Source organism: Protopterus annectens, chromosome 11.part0 (assembly GCF_019279795.1).
Source record: "Protopterus annectens isolate FY-2018-M chromosome 11.part0, PAN1.0, whole genome shotgun sequence".
In the NCBI taxonomy this organism is placed as follows: domain Eukaryota; kingdom Metazoa; phylum Chordata; order Ceratodontiformes; family Protopteridae; genus Protopterus; species Protopterus annectens.
This window is the reverse complement of record NC_056745.1, coordinates 280029585-280045943: the sequence shown is the minus strand read 5'-3', so window position 1 is coordinate 280045943 and position 16359 is coordinate 280029585. Positions and strand designations below refer to the sequence as shown.

The 16359-nt window shown below is 44.4% G+C and overlaps 1 protein-coding gene across 1 annotated transcript in view; it reads right to left on the bottom strand.

Moving 5' to 3' along the window:
* Positions 1-16359, bottom strand: part of SYCP3 (synaptonemal complex protein 3) — a 1713853-nt gene that overhangs the window by 261721 nt on the left and 1435773 nt on the right. Inside the window, exon 8 of the mRNA XM_044087754.1 lies at positions 6799-6897. Within this exon, the coding sequence (XP_043943689.1) occupies positions 6799-6897 (99 nt within the window). The remainder of the gene's footprint in view (positions 1-6798; positions 6898-16359) is intronic.

Genomic DNA, 16359 nt, shown 5'->3' with positions numbered 1-16359 from the left:
AATGTTAAGATGCTAGGGATGGAGGTTTGGAGCTCCCTACTAGAAAGGGAGAAGGCACTCTGGACAGGACTGGATCCACATGAGGAGAATAAGTTGTCCTCATTAAAGGTTTGGATTCAAGGAAGTGGAATCCCATACTGGTTTGATCGGATCCAATGAAGGTCAGACTGTTATCTAATTTCGGAGCCGATCTTTGCTTTTTCTTTTTAGGTTCTGAGGAGGGAGAGGCTGAAAATTCAGGAGGTTTAGACCTTTTAGCAGGGTCTCTTTTTGTTTTGGGGAGATTGAGTCCCAGTAATGGCCTCGGAGAAGGAATTTGGCAGCAAGCCTTTCAAACTCAATTTATTTTTTCTGTCAGCCAGGGCTTGGGGATTAAACCCACAACAGATGTTGCATTCTTGTTGTGTTTCAGACCCAAGCAGTACACACAGATTATGGGCATCAGAAAAGGACAATTTGTGCCCACACTTTTCACACTTTTTAAATCCAGCAGGGCCTTTTTTGGACATCCTGAGAAAGAGGAGAGAATAGGTTCATAGGTTGGTACTAGGCTATCGGCCACAGGGCCTATACAAGCCTAGCCATAACAATTCCCGGGCTATTTCTTCCCACACTATATACTTCCCTGGACCCCTGTCTAGCAGGGCAACTGACGTGATCCCCGGGGTGAATTTCCTTTCTCCTATCCAATCATTAAGGTTCCTTTTGAAGAGGGCCAAAGAGGCGCTCTGCTTGACATGTATGGGCAGTCTGTTCCAGAGTCTAGGGAGTCTCTGGGTCAGGAACCTATCCCTCCAGCATGTTTTGTTTATTGTGATGACAAGCTTTAGATCCCTGGAGTGTGTGGCTCTGAGGGATTGGGATTTCTTTAAGTGTAGCATGTCCAACAGCTCTGGGTTTGATATGGCCTTGTATGTTAAGCAGAGATTGCCTCGGAGTAGACGATGTGCGACAGAGTATAGTTGGAGTTTTTAAGGTGGTCAGCATAGGGCATCTGCTTTAGGCCTGTGATTCTTTCAGTGAGGTATTTTTGCGGCCTTTCCAGTTGTTGCAGATGTCTTGAGAGGTACATACCAAATGGGCATTGTATTCTATATTGGGTCTAATGAGAGATGAGTACAGTGGGACAATGACCTCCTTTTTGTCTGCATGAAAAGCCCTTAGTGATGAGGTGTGCCACACAGAAGGATTTCCTGACTGTTGTGGCAATGTGGTTACTGAAGGTGAGACCACTGTCCATCTGTGTCCCTAAATCTCTTATCACACTTTAGTGTTTAGTGCTCTGCCACCTATGTGGTAATTCATGGGTACATGTTTTTTCCCAAAGGGGATAACTATACATTTCTTGGCATTGAGCTTAAGCCTATGGCTCTGGCACCAAGCATCTGTTTCTGTAAGGCCCTTTTGTAGAGTACCCACATCATTTGGGGAATCAATTATAGCTCCCAGTTTACAGTCATCTGCGAACTTTGTTAGCCAGAGTCCCTTAGTGTTGGCCTGTACTTCAGAGAAGTAGATGCCAAACAAGAGCGGTCCCAGGACTGAACCCTGAGGTACTCCACTTGCCACTTGTCTGGAGCTGGATTTGGAGTCAGCTACTTTTACAGTGTGGGTTCTGTCAGTAAGCCAGTTGGCAACCCATCAAGTGACATAGTGATTAATGCGCAGCTTAGTAAGTTTATCTATGATTCCAGAGTGGGGGATGGTGTCAAAGGCCTTGGTGTGGTCCAGATAGGCTGTGTGGACTGTCTTACCCTCGTCCAAGGCTCTGGAGACTGATTTGTAGAAGTCAATCAGGTTCAGGAGACAAGATCGGCCCTTCACGAACCCAAACTAGGTGGGGTCCAGTGTTTGAAGGTTGCCAATATCTTTGTTTATAAGTTCCATGATAATACGTTCCATGGCCTTGCAGATCAGGCTCGTCAGACTGATGGGGGTAGTTCCCGGGATCTAAGGTGGATCCTCCCTTCTGGAGTGGGATAACTGTAGCTGTGCGCCACTCAGTGGGCATGAAACCTGAGGTGAGGGTATGATTAAACATGATACTTAGGTGAGGTGCCATTTCATTTTGTAGTTCATGTAGTACACAGCCCGGGATGTTATCTGGTCCCATGGATGCTGTATTCTTAGCTTTGGAGAGTGCGTTTTTTACCTGTGTGGCAAAGCATCGTGGTCTGTCGATCATGTCATCCTAGGCATACTACAACAACAACAGCAATAAGCGGATAGAAGTGCAAAGACCACTGGACTGCCAGAGTCCATTGAAGGATTCTTACATGTAAGTATGCTGTTGGAATCAAGGTTATCGTGGCAGCCATTGAACCTAATGTTCTGAGGAGTAGATTTTCTGGGGGTTTTGCAATGGCCATAATGTGTCTGATATGTGATCTTAAAGTGGAAATCCTGTCTGGAGGTAGGTATGCTAGACAATTAGCCGTGTCCAGACATGCTCCTATGAAGTCTATCAACTGTACGGGTTGTAGCTGACATTTCTGCACGTTGATTATGATACCCAAAGTAGGGGCTAGATGTAGTAGAAAGTCCCTGGCTTGTAACAGTAGATGCCTGATTGATGTGGTTAGCAGACAGTTGTCTTGATAAGGAAACAAGCTGAATTCATGCAGTCTCAAGTGAGCTGCTACTACCACCATGCATTTAGCGAACACCGTGGGGCCTGTGGTGAGAGCAAATGGGAGTACTCAGAACTGACAATGGCTGATCCCTAGTCAGAAGTGGCAAAACCTTCTGGAGCACGTGTTCATTTTGATATGATAGTATGCATCCTGAAGGTCGATTGAGCACATCCAGTCATCCTTTCATAATAGTGGTAGAATGGACTGAATCTTGACCATCCAGAACCTCGACCTGTCTACTAATTTGTTTAGGAATGTTAGGTCCAAGATTGGCCTCAGGTCCCCTGTCTTCTTTGCCACTAAAAAGTACCTTGAGTGAATTCTGGATCTGAGATGGTCTGGATAGCCTCCTGGATGACTCTTTCTTCTAGCAGCTTTGTAACTCCCTCTGATTGGATGGAACATGTGGGAGATTTTTCCTTGGTTTTGGTATTTGGAAAAAGTGAATGGAATATCCTCTGGGTGTGATCCTTTGCACTCAAAGATCATCCGTGATGGCTAACTAGGCATCTAGGTGCAAGGAATAACACCCCCCCGACTGCATCCAGAGAGGGACAGTCAGGCAACCTCTCAGGACCGCAGGAAAGATCTATCCAAGAATGAATCTCATGGTCCTTGATTGTGCAGTCCCCCTCTGCCTCGTTGGTGGCATCTACCATTATAGTTGTTCCCCCCTCTGCCTCTGGGAGAAAAATCTCCCTGTGATTTCTGCAAAGGACCATGAGACTTTCTGACACGCATTTTTTTATCACCAAGCTGGTTCCTGGAGAAAAGTCTTTGTGGGGTAGAAAAATGGATTCCGATTGCAGACAAGGTCTTTCCGTCTTTCTCACTATGGGAGAGAGAGTCTGTTTAACAGTGGGGCCAGACAATGATGATCCATTAAAAGGAGCATTGATGAAGGACACCTTGGAAGGTTCTACAATGAGGTACCCTCTGAGGCATGCCAGATTAGCCTCATGGATGAATTAGAGATAGACTGTAGGGTGACCATTCTGGAGTAAAGGGTCCTCTGTTCCTCTACAGACATGAACTCTGAGCTAGAAAGTTCCTTAATTAAGTCCCTCTGTAGTCTGGTGAAGTGTGCCAATAGTTCAGTGATTGCAATGCAAAGGTTGCTGACTCACAGACATGCTTCCCAAACCTGTCCAAAGCCTTAGACTCCCTGTTAGGAGGATGGATAGTGGAACTTTGGTCTGCTATCTCCTCCTTTGTGGCTGCCACAACAGCCATGACATCTATAGGGATACCTTTTGTATAGTGCTATCTGTCATTTGGAGCTCTGGGGGATCTTGTCAGGATGTTTAGGAATAGGTTCCACAGGGTCCTGTTCCTTCCACGCCATGTGGGAGACCAGGTCAATAAGGCTGTCCACATGGGGGACACCCAAGATGTAGACTGGCCAGAGCAGAAGGCTTCCAAAAACACCAATTCCTCTTGGGTAAGATTTTGGGCAGACCTTCCACTTTTATGTTGAAGGATTTCAAGAATGTCTTCAAAAGAGACATTTTCATGCGGAGATCTTGGGGACCCTCCCCCCTTATCGAAGTCGGTGTCATCGGTGATGGGTTCCTGGAGGGAATCCAAGTGCCTCCTTTTGCACTGACTCTTACAAGTGACCTCCTCAGTGGGGTGTTCCAGGGAGGTATTGGAAGACATGTGGAGCTCTGAAACTGAAACTGATTGTGAACACTTCTAAGCTGGCTGTCCTGGAGAGAGGACTCAGGCACAGGATCTAAAGCAGGGTGGGACTCGGATCTGAGGACGTGAGAGTCGGGGCTCTTCTAGGTACAGAGGCAACCCTTTCACCACCTTGAAGGCAGAAAGACAAGCAGAGGCTTAAGGCAGTTTCTCCGGAGCTGAATCTCTCGGAGCAGACAACCCACAAGGCCGAAAGATCTCCCTCTCTGAGGAGGGAGTTGGCACCGAGCTGTCGAAAGCCAGATCTGATGTCTAGGCTTTGGCTCCAACAGCCATTATGCTCAGACTCAGCCGAAGCCAAACGCATCAGGGAAATGTTCGGAGTTGAAGTAATAGGCACTGTTGGATATGACGTCTTCACTCTTGGGGCCTTTGGATCTGAGGGCTCCAAAACAGGTGGTCAGATAAGAGAAGGAGCAACTGAAATAATGGCAGACTGATAGCTCACAGATCCAGAGAGGAACAGAGCTGGCAAAATCCCCATCTGGATTTGTGTCCTGAGAAATTTTCTCATCATTCTATCAACCTCTGCTTCCAAAAGACTTTGAGAAGACTTAATGGATAGACAGGTGGAGGAAGGTCTGGAAGTCCTTTTTGGTAACTGCAGGAGCCCAGAGGATCCAAGAGTCAGAGGGACTAGGAGGCCCTGACAGTAATGATTGTGGGAGGAGTCACAGCCAGTGTAGGATCTGACATCTTCAGATCCGAGCTCTTCTGAACCTTTTTTGGAGGTTCAGCCAACGTTAGTGGAGAGGCCTTATCTGGGGAACATTTATGGTGTTCCCAGGAGTGTTGAGATTTCTTGGGAGTTTGAGACCCTGAAGTAGAAGTGCTTAGAGGTGAGGCAGACGGCCTTTGAGAATCAACTTATTTCTCATGTCACTAATGGCACGCTGATTAAAGCCTGTGCAAACACAGCAAGGAGACTCTAAATGCTTAGGGCCTAAGCAGTAAACGCACTCCCTGTGGGCATCAGATTGAGTGATCTTGTGACCACAGGAAGTGCATTTTTTAAACCCAATAGGTTTATCATACATGTTCCCCAAGAAAGGGAAAAGGGAACAAAGTGCAAGAACCAATGAGCTAGGAAAAGGGATTAGCTACAATTTCGAAGAAATCTATAAGAAAGTTTTTTTTTTTTTTTTTTTATACATTAGGTTAGGGAAGGCTAAGTAGAAGGACAAAAATCTAGGGGAATGAGACATTATGGGTAAAGGAGGATCTCAAGAATTGGATCCTACAGCTATGGAAAGGGGCTGAGTCAGATTTGAGGGTCAGACCCAAATCCACAGGTCCCACAGGTTGAGGAAGAAATGGAAATGACATCAGATCTTTAATTTTATTTAATGCTTCGATTCCTGAGATAATTCCAAAAACACTAGTGCCTCTTCTTTGGTCTATTCTTACTATAGCCAGAAAAGTAATTACTAAAAATTGGAAAAGTAAAGTTACCCCATCTAGTGTTGACTTTCGTATAAATCTTGGGTTAAACTTAAAGACTTGCTTGAAAAATATAAATTTTTATTGATGCATAACTTTAATTAATCAGCTGTGGACCTAGGTATATAGTTTTGTTTGTTTTATAATTGATTTGTTCAATTACTGTTTTAAATCCAAATAAAAAAATTAAAAGGAAGTTCAGATTCTAACAAAAGGTTATTTTTCAAAACAGCAGCCTCCACGTTTTGTTAACTGTTACTCAAATAATTACAGGCATCCATGCATTCAGCACTCACCTCTTTTTAGTCAGTAAAATAAATATTCCTCATCATCTTGAATTCTGCATACCTTCTTTGAAAATTGAATCCTGCAGATTCTTCATTTGTCCTCTACAAGCCCAGCTACAGTGACTTTTTTCACCAGTGAAGACCTAAAGGACTTTACTTTCCACCCTGTGCACTGTCATCTGGTAATGGATTGTGTTACAAGGCTGAGATTCAGATTTTGAGGAACAGCTTTACCATTCAATCTGAGCACTGCCATTTGGTATCCAGTAATACTATAAGGTAGAAATGACGAATGCCAAAACTGCAACATTCTGGCAGTCCCATAGCCTGCCATATAGGGTTTTTGCTGCTGTTGTGCTAAAAATAAACATAGCAATACTAATATTCCTTAAGTCATTCAGTAACATCACCAGACAGGCAAGTGAGATACTGTAGTTCCAGCAAGAGCAGAGGCTTAAGGAAATAATAAAAATGAGCCTACAAATTTCTATTACCTGTGGTTTGCAGCTTTGAAAACTACATTAGTAGCCCCCATGCTCTAATGTTATTAAGCTCTGAGGCATTCAGACTCGCCATCATTAATGCCTATATTGTAAGATCTATGACCATATAAAACAGGTTAAGTGCTCTTGGAATAGTTATCTCTCCAATGGCAACATGTTACACTTAAACATTTTTGCTGTATTTGAAACATGCATACATATGATATTATTCTGATGTCTTTAACTATACTGTACCTTTAAAAACTGTTCATACAACTGTTTAATCGTTTTCAACCTCTGTCCTTGAACTATTCTTGCCTGCTGGAAAAGTTTCTGCTGCTGACGAAACATATTCTAACACAGATAAGAAAAATAAAATGCAACAAATTTTCACTGTCACACGACTTTCAAAAAACTTAGCATGGCTTTAAAGTCTGTATATTACGTGCCTTTTTAAACATGCAAAGTATATCTTGAGTATTTACTAGTGTAATAATGCATAATAAAATTATGAGGTCAGACATGCTAAGATGATTAAACCACAAGAATGGAAATGTAACAAAGGAAAAAAGTAACTGAGGGTCCTTCTAGGAATCCATGACTTTGGACAAACAGAACTTGAGCTGCCAATGAATGACCAGCACATATAAACAATTGCTACATGAGGCACTCAGTACAACAGCAGACCTTTTTAAATCTGAAGGAGAGATGCTTGGTCTAAGCAATTTCCTTTTTCCTGATAACCATTGGTCTCTCTGATATTTATTATACAAGTCTCACCTTGTTATACATGTAAAGAAGAACTTATGTACTCACAATAATGTTCCAGCTGAGTTGTTGACTTCATTCATCTTCAACCAGTGGATGCAGTTCCAAAAATTGGATCCAACTTGGCCATATACTAAAGCTCTAGGATCTAAAATTTGAGCTCCTCTCCTACCCATAATGCCCTGCTCTCCCCTCATCCTCTCAGATCGAGTTTGCTGCTGTAACACATGCAATGTCTCCAACATAACTATTTTCAATATACACAAAAATAAACTAGAAAAACACTTCAGGAGCTCAAACAGGTAAAAAATGAGTACTGTTAGCATATCAGCCAGGTCCTAATTCATCTGGAAGGGGGATGGAGGGAAGAAAGGTTGAAGATGAATGAAGTCAAAAACTCAGATGGAATGTTATGGTGAGTACACAACTTCTTTATCTGAAGTTTTTGACTTCCTTCACTCTTCAACCTGTGGGACAGAATCCTCAGCTACAGTCATCTTGGGATGCCCTCATGCAGGATATTCTGGATTAATGTGGAACCAAATGATACCTTGTTTCTGGAAATAAGGTCTAATTTGTAATGAGATATAAAAGTGTGAGAGTTTGCCCAAGTGGCAGCTGCACAGATATCATCAATGGGAACTTTAGACCAAAAGGCGAAGGATGTTGCACAGAGACCTAGCAGAATGGGCCTTAATTTGAAAAGGTAAAGAAAGTCCTTAGCAAGAATACACAAGAAACATACAGTTGGTGATCCAGTTGGCCAGTGTGACCCTGGAGACTGGTTTATCCAATTTAGTCTTTGAAAAGGATACGAATAGCGGATCAGACTTTCTGAAATCTTTTGTTCTGTCTAAATAAAAACATAATAGCCATGTATATCCAGCATAAGGAGTTTATATTCTCCCTTGTTTTGAAAGTTGGGGAAAAAATTGGAAGACTGATGACCTGATTTATGTTAGCTTTAGAAGCAACCCTGGATAAGAAAGAAGAATTAGTAAGCAGAGTAACTCTGTATTTGTACAAGATCAATTATGGTGGCTTGGATGATAAGGCATGAAGTTCAGATACCCTCTTAGCTGAGGAAATGGCCACTAAGAAGGCACTTTTCAAAGATATGTACTTCAACTTTCGCAAAAGGCTCAAAGAGAGGTGCAACCAAAGCTTGCAAAGCCATGGTGAGATCCCAAGGAGGAGTGGGATTTTTAACTGGCAGGTGAAGCAAAAAAGTACCCTTCAGAAAAGTCTTGCACAACTTAAAAGAGGCACAAGAAGATGAGTTTTCCCCAGTGTGAAAGTTGGAAATGGCTGTCATCTGAACTTTCACAGCAAAGAAACTAGCTCCATTATGGAAAACAGAGGCTAAGAAGTCCAGGATGGCAGGAATAGGCACTGCAAAGGGGTCTGAATGGTGTTGATGGGCTCAAATTGAAAACCTTTTCCATCTGTTATTATATATTTTCCTGATAAAAGATTTACATGCTGCAATCAAGATCTTTTTCACTGGGGATGAAAGCTCAGGAGTTCTAGCCATCACTGGAACTCATGTTCAGGCTCAGGAGATCTGGGTGGGTCTGTCCTGATGGATGGAACAGAAGATCTGGAACAGGATCCACAGTCCACAGCGAACAAACCAGATGAGACCAAAAGGAGGGGAAACCAAACTTGCCGAGGCCAAAAGGGAGCAATGAGGATTACTTTCCACTTCAACCTCTGAGCTTTCTATTGAAACCTGCTGATGAGAGGAAGAGTGGGATAAGCATGAAGCAGACCAGAGGGCCAAGCATGGACTAGAGCATCTCTTGGTGACTGTCCCTGAGGAGGTATCAGGGCGAAGAACTCACTGCATTTTATATTGGAAGAACAGGTGGAGAGATCACAGAAAGGTTGACCCCATTTCTGGAATATCGTGCTTGCCACTGAAGTATTGAGAGACCACTAGTGAGGCATCAGAATGGTTCTGCTGAGCTTATCTGCCAGGATGCTTGACCTCCCAGAATGTGTGTTGCCACTAGAAAGTGGTAGGAAGAGATCGCCCACTGCCACAACCTCGTGGCTTCTTGACACAACAGGTAAGACTTGGTTACTTCTTGTTTGTTGATATACCAAACAACTGACATGTTGTCTCTTTGAAGTGCAATGGTCCCAGCAGGAAGAGAATGAAGGGCTTGCAACACCAGAAGCACCTCTCTCATCTCCAGGACATTTATATGCAAATTGGTCTCAAGATGGGACCACGTGCCTTAGACCGTTTGAACAAGATAATGCCCCCACCCACACCTGAACTGGGAATCGTCAGTGGTCACTGTGGCCCCTGGGGGGGCAAGAAGGGTTGACCATGCTGGAAAACATCTTATTGGCGCCACTAGAGAAGGGACTCCCTGCATACTCGAGATAACCTGATTGGGTGACTTACTGGTTAACACAGTAAAGACCATCAGAACACCAGAGTCCATTGAAGTACTCTCTTATGAAGCTACTGGAACAAGAGTGATGGTGGCAGCCATGGAAACCAGAGCCTTGAAGAGAAGACCTGCCGGGGGAGTAGGAATATCCAAGACCTTTTGAATATGGAGTCTTAAGGTGGAGATCCTGTCTGGAGAAAAGGATAGCTAAGCAATGAGTTGTGTCCAGACGGGCTCCGATAAAGTCCATTAGATGGACTGGTGGAAGTTGCTACTTCTTCAGGTTGATGGAGATGCCTGAGGTTGAGGCTATCTGAAAGTGATAGTCCCAGGCTTGCATGAGTCGATGCCTGGTGGGAGTAGTGAGGAGTCAATCATCCAGGTAGGGAAACATATGGAATCCTTGCAGTCTCAAGTGAGCTGTCAATACTGACATGCATTTGGTAATCACCCTGGGGGCTGTGATGAGACCAAAGGGGAGTACTCTGAACTGGTAATGATTGTCTCCCAGCTGAAAGTGGAAAAACCTTCCGGAGCACCTGTTCATCTTGATGTGATAGCACGTCCTGGAGGTCTACAGAACACATTCAGTTGTCATTCTGCAGCAAGGGCAGAATGGACTGAATTATGACCATTCAGCACTTTGATTTAGCTACTGATTTGTTGAGGCTGGTGAGATCCAAAATGGGTCTGAGGTACCCTGTCTTTTTGGGCACTAAAAAGAATCTGGAGTAGATGCCTGATCCAAGCTGGTCTTGGGGGACACTTTAGATTACTCTTTTTGTTTGCAGCTTTGAAATCTCTAAGGCTGCAGCCTCCCTCTGATTGAGAGGAACATTGGGGAGGTTCCTGGCTGGGGAGGGGTTTTGGAACAAGGGTATGGAATAACCTCTGGATATGATATTTAACACCCAACGATCATTCATGATGGCTTCCCAGGCTGTTTGGTGCAAAGATAAACATTCCCCAACTGCCTCCAGAAAACAGCAGTCAGGCAATCCTTCAGAATCGCTGACTTGACCTGTCAGAAGAAGTATCTAAAGACCCATGGTTCACCGGACCCCCTCTGCCCCGAGGGCGGCGTCTGCCATTGACACCATTTCCAACTCTGCCTCTGGAGGAAAAATCTCCCTGTGAATCCTGAAAAGGACCTTGAGATTTTCGAAATCACAGCTTATTACCTCCATGCTGGTTCCTGGGAAAGGGCCACTGTGGGGTAGCAAAGCGGATTCCGATGGCAGACAAGGTCTTTCCATCCTTTTCATTTTGGGAGTGTGTATCTCTGACAGTCAGACCACACAATGATGATCCATTGAATGGGGCATTAGTGCAGGATGCCTTGAAAGGTTCCAAGAAATCACACAGCTACATCCAGGCATGGAATCTGATAGCAATGCCTGACCCGGCCGCCCTTAAGGTACCTTCTGCAGCATCAGAAATTAGCCTCATGGAAGTGTTGGATATGAACTGTAGGGTGGCCATTCTGGAGGAAAGGGTCTTTTGTTCCTCATCAGAGCTGGACCCTGGAGCAGAACTATAGAGTTCCTGGACTACGTTCCTCTGTAGTCTGGTTACATGTGCCAAATAATTTGGCGCTCACAATGTGAAAGTCATTGAAGCATACACCCGCTTACCAAATCTGTCCAAAGCCCTAGACTCCCTGTTAGGGGGATGGACATTGGAGCTTTGATGTGCCAGCTCCTCTTTGGTGGCTGCTGCAACCACCACTGCATCGACTGGGACAACCTTAGTCCAATGGGGTCTGTTGGGAGGGGCGCTTAGGATTTTGTCGGGGCATTTAGGATTGGGTTCTACAGTGTCTGGTTCCTTCCACACCCTGCGGGAAACAAGGTCAATAAGGGAATCCACAGGACTGGACACCCAAGAAGTAGATGGACCTGTCACAAAAGCTTACAGAAATGCAGATTCCTCTGGGTAGGGTTTTGGTTAGACCAACCACCTTTTGTGTAATAGAATTTCCATGATGTCTCCAAAGTAAACCCTCAGATGGTGACCTGGGGGATGGTTCCCTTTCATCGATATCAGTGTCCTCCGTGATGGATTCCAATGGGGAATCCCAAGTGCCTCCTTTTATACTGATGCTTACGAGGGACCTCTTCAGTGGGGTGCTCTGGGGAGCTATAGGAATACTTGGGATGTTCCAAAAAGGAAACAGTCTGGAAATCTTTCTGGGAAGACTATCCCAGAGGTGAGAGAAAAAGAAGTTATGTATTCACCATAACTTTCCATGTGAGTTGTTTATCTCGTCTTCATTCTTACAGATGAGTTCGAAGCTGATCCTTGGCTCCAACTCAGGCAACTGCAAAAACTCAAGGTCTTTAACCAGCTCGAGGCCACCTCCCTATCCCATGATGCACCTTGAGTTTCCCTCAGATCTTGTTTACTGCCAACTGGCTACCTATCACTACTAACATATCACTCTAAGAAATGGATAAGAGACAATACACCAGGATATAAATGAAATCTCGGACCTCAAGAAGTCTGGATGGGAGTTGGAGGGTGAAACGTAAGAATGAAGGTCAGATGAACAACTCACATAGAACGTTACAGTGAGTACGTAACTTCTTTATGTGAAGTTGTTCTATCTCGCCCGTCATTCTTACTGACGGGTAGTGTCCCAAGCACCATCTTTCTCGGGTGGCTCATGCGAGAATGTTCTTCAGGACAGTGGAACCAAAGGAAGCCCTATCCCTGGAGGCCTTGTCTGCTTTGTAATGAGTGATGAAGGTATGAGGCCTTGTCCAAGTAGCTGCTGCACAAACAGTATCTAATGGTAATTTAGCAGTGAAGGCTGATGAGGGAGATACAGCTCTAGTAGAGTGGGCCTTTATCTTCTGTTGTAATGAAGTATTCACTGAACTGTAAGTGAAGGAAATACAATCTGATAACCATTTTGATAAAGTGGCTTTTTTGAGTCTGAAAAGGAGACAAGGAGCTGTTCTGTTTTTCTGAATTGTTTGGTCCTGTCCAGATAGAATCGGAGTTGCCTATAAACATCAAATTTGTGCAGCGTGTGGTCCATCTTATTCATATATTTAGGGGAAAAAAACAGGCAATTCAGTAGATTGGTTGAGATTTGCTTCTGAACAAACTTTGGGTAAAAATGATGAATTTGTTCTGAGTGAGACTCTGTCATTATGGAAAATCAGATAAGGGGGTTTAATGGTCAAGGCCTGTAACTCAGAAATCCTCCGAGCAGAAGTAATACCTATTAAAAATATGGTCTTCCATAATAAGAAGTTATGTACCTACCATAACGTTCCATGTTAGTTGTCTTCATCTCCCCTTATTTCTTGCTGGATGGGTTCGGAGCCGAACCTCGGCTCCGACTCGGCCTTTTACTAAAGCTCAAGAGCTATTTACCGGCTCGAGGCCTCCCCTTATCCCACAATGCTAGGCGTCAGATGCCCAGATCTCGTTAGGTAGAGCTAACAGCAAGGATTGGTGAAGTTTCAGCCAGAAACTAGTAGTCTATTGGTCGTTTTGGGCCAATTCCTAGCTCCTTTCAGCCCCCTGCTATAAAACACGCTAAACACGTGTTTTCCAGCTTGTACCAACTCTGCACAGATCCTCGTGGTGGCCTGCAGAGTGATCCAAGCAGCAGAGAGCTAAAAGAGTGACTTTCTACCAGATATAAGTATTTTTTTGTGGCTTTCCCACTGTTATTAAGCTAGCGACTGCATTTCGCCTGTTTTACTGCTACTTTAAGTGATTTCTGCATTTTACACTGTTTATTGCACTTTAAGTTACTAATTGTTGCAAATTGTTTCTGTAGGCTACACACTAAAGTGCGCTAGCCGATTTACAGCATTTATAGCATTTACTGTCTGTTTTTTTCCTTATCTCTGTAATAAAACAAAAAAATCTCTTGTTTTCCCACTTTACTGAACTAGAGTAGTCCAGTTTCAGAGTTGCTGATCCCTGGGCTTTGTTTTTAGTTCCTGTTACTGATCCATTGCCTTATTAGGAAGGAGGGAAGTTTCTTTGCTTACCAGTGGGAGTGGGAAGCACTGAGCGGCCTTTTGTCCGATTTGGTGAAGTTTCAGCCAGAAACTAGTAGTCCATTGGTCGTTTTGGGCCAATTCCTAGCTCCCTTCAGCCCCTGCTATAAAACACGCTAAACTGTACTGCTGATCTAACCAGCATATCCTATAACTGAAAAGTTCATCTCTACTTGATTCCCAAGTAGACTATTCTCTATCTGTAAAGCCTAGCACTTACTCCTACAGTACTTGCACCTTGATAAAGCACTCTTATTATAGATAGTACCCCACCAGCCCAAAACCCACTGCCCCCGGAGTCCTTTGAAAGTTCTTTATCTACTACTTCTAGTATGTCGAGGGATCAGTTGCTAGTGTCCTCTCCAGCTCAACTGGTGAACCTGGGAATATTGAGGCAATGTTACAATTGCCTCATGTACACAGACAATCCTCTCCTTCTCCCACAAAACACAAATACATGCGAGAGATGCAACTATACGGCCAAACTGGAGGCTGAGCTCTCTCAACATAGGACTGGCAAGACCAGACAGGAGGAGAAGGCAACCACACACAATACATACCCAGTCACACATGGTACCATCACAACTTCAAATCATACACATACTCACACAAAGACATACTCGGAGGCTCTGGTCAAAAATTTACCAAAACAGCAGAGGCCACCAAAGCAGACACCCAAACAACTACCACCTCACGACCCAACACATGCAACACATAGACCACACAGTCAGAGTGTCAAACAGTCACAGCCCTTAAGGCCAAACAAAATGCCAGACACACTTGTCATTGGTGATTCCATAGTCAGACACACTGACGTCCCGCTCACCAGACTGAGTAAGGAGAAGGTCACAGTAAGCTGCCTGTCGGGCGCTAGAATCCGCCACATAACGCAAGCACTCAGGTCTCTCAACAGCAGGTACAAGCACGACTCAGTCATTGTCCACGCTGGTGTCAACGACCTGAGACGCACCTCCTTGGACTACATGAAAAGGGACGCCGAGGAGCTCTCTGATTATGTAGCCCAGGCAGGTATGACCCTGACCTTGAGCAGTATCCTACCTTCACCTAGAATGATGCCACAATACAGTGATAAGATGATCAGCTTTAATAATTGGCTTAAATTCTGGTGTCATTCAAAGGGGATCCAATGTCTGTCTGCCTGGGATGACATGCTGGACAAGCCACGCTGCCGCAAGGGACGGCTTGCACCTGTCACCCTGGGCTTCGGATATTGGCAAAGGCTCTTGCCACCCCCATAGTGCCTTTTTAGGCAAGGCTCAAATTCTAAACCTACCACCCTAGAACACCAAAAGGAAAAAACTAAGGGTAATGCTGCTCAATGCCAGAAGTCTCAATCTCAAGATGCACGCACTCGAGGCCCTTCTCAATATGGAGAACATCGATGTCTGTGCTGTGACAGAAACCTGGTTCAAGGCTCCTGAGAGCACCCCAGCACTAACAGGTTTCACCTCATATTATACGTTCCGCCCCAAAATCCGGACAACACCAAGAAAGGAGGGGGTGTCCATATTCATAAAGGACACCCACACCTCAAGGTTGGTGGCAACGCACGATGCATCGGAGACCATCCAGGTGCAATTAACCATAGGCAAGACTGCTCTGCAATTTGTAGCATGTTACAGGCCACCCTCTCAAACTCAGGAACCTCACATGGCCTTCCTGAAAACATTGGAGGGATAAATGTATCTCCAAACACCATCATACTAGGTGACTTCAACTACCCTAATATAGACTGGGAACACTACTCAAGCCCGAACACTCTAACCCAAAGATTCCTGGAGTTCATAAACTCAAATGCCATGGAACAACTAGTCACCATCCCCACAAGAGGTGAAAACATACTTGATCTCATCATCACGAACATGGGATCAAAATGTTCAACACCGAAGTATACCCCTCACTGGTGAGATCAGATCATAAACTAATCTCGCTGGAGGTCCTCATCCCGCCCACCTGAAACAAAAAGACCACAGTGAAAACTTCTCAAAAGCCGATTTCACACTTCTAAAACTAGTGTGGTCTCCTTTAAGGCCCCTGAGCCAGTGGTAAACATTACTCAAACCGCTGAATCACTTACAAATGCCTTCTACCAGCACCTACAGGACTGCATGGATCAGGCAATCCCAAACAAAACTAAGACTCTCTGTACCAAAGGCAAGCGTCCAGTCTGGTGGACCCCAGCCATAAACAAGCTCTACAACAAAAGGAGGAAGCTACTACAAGATAGAGCAAAATCCTTGAAAGGTAAGACACCTTTGATCATTATAAGTAAAAACTAAGAGCTCTCATAAAATCATCCAAGGCAAATTTTGAGAGAAAAATCGCCAAGGACTCTAAAGACAATCATAAGGCCTTCTTTAGCTATGTTAGAAACCTAGGAGGAAACTCCCAGATATGCTCAGAATTAGTTCAAAATTATGTGAAAATTACTGAACCTACACACATTGCTAACATACTGGCTGACAGGTTCAGTGCAAACTTCTCCCCCTCCCCCAAAAGGAGAGATATCTATTCCAGAGGATTGTAGCCCCAAACATCTCCAACGCCCAGGTGAGAACTGCCCTCACTAAGGCAAAAACACAGCATCCATGGGACCGGAT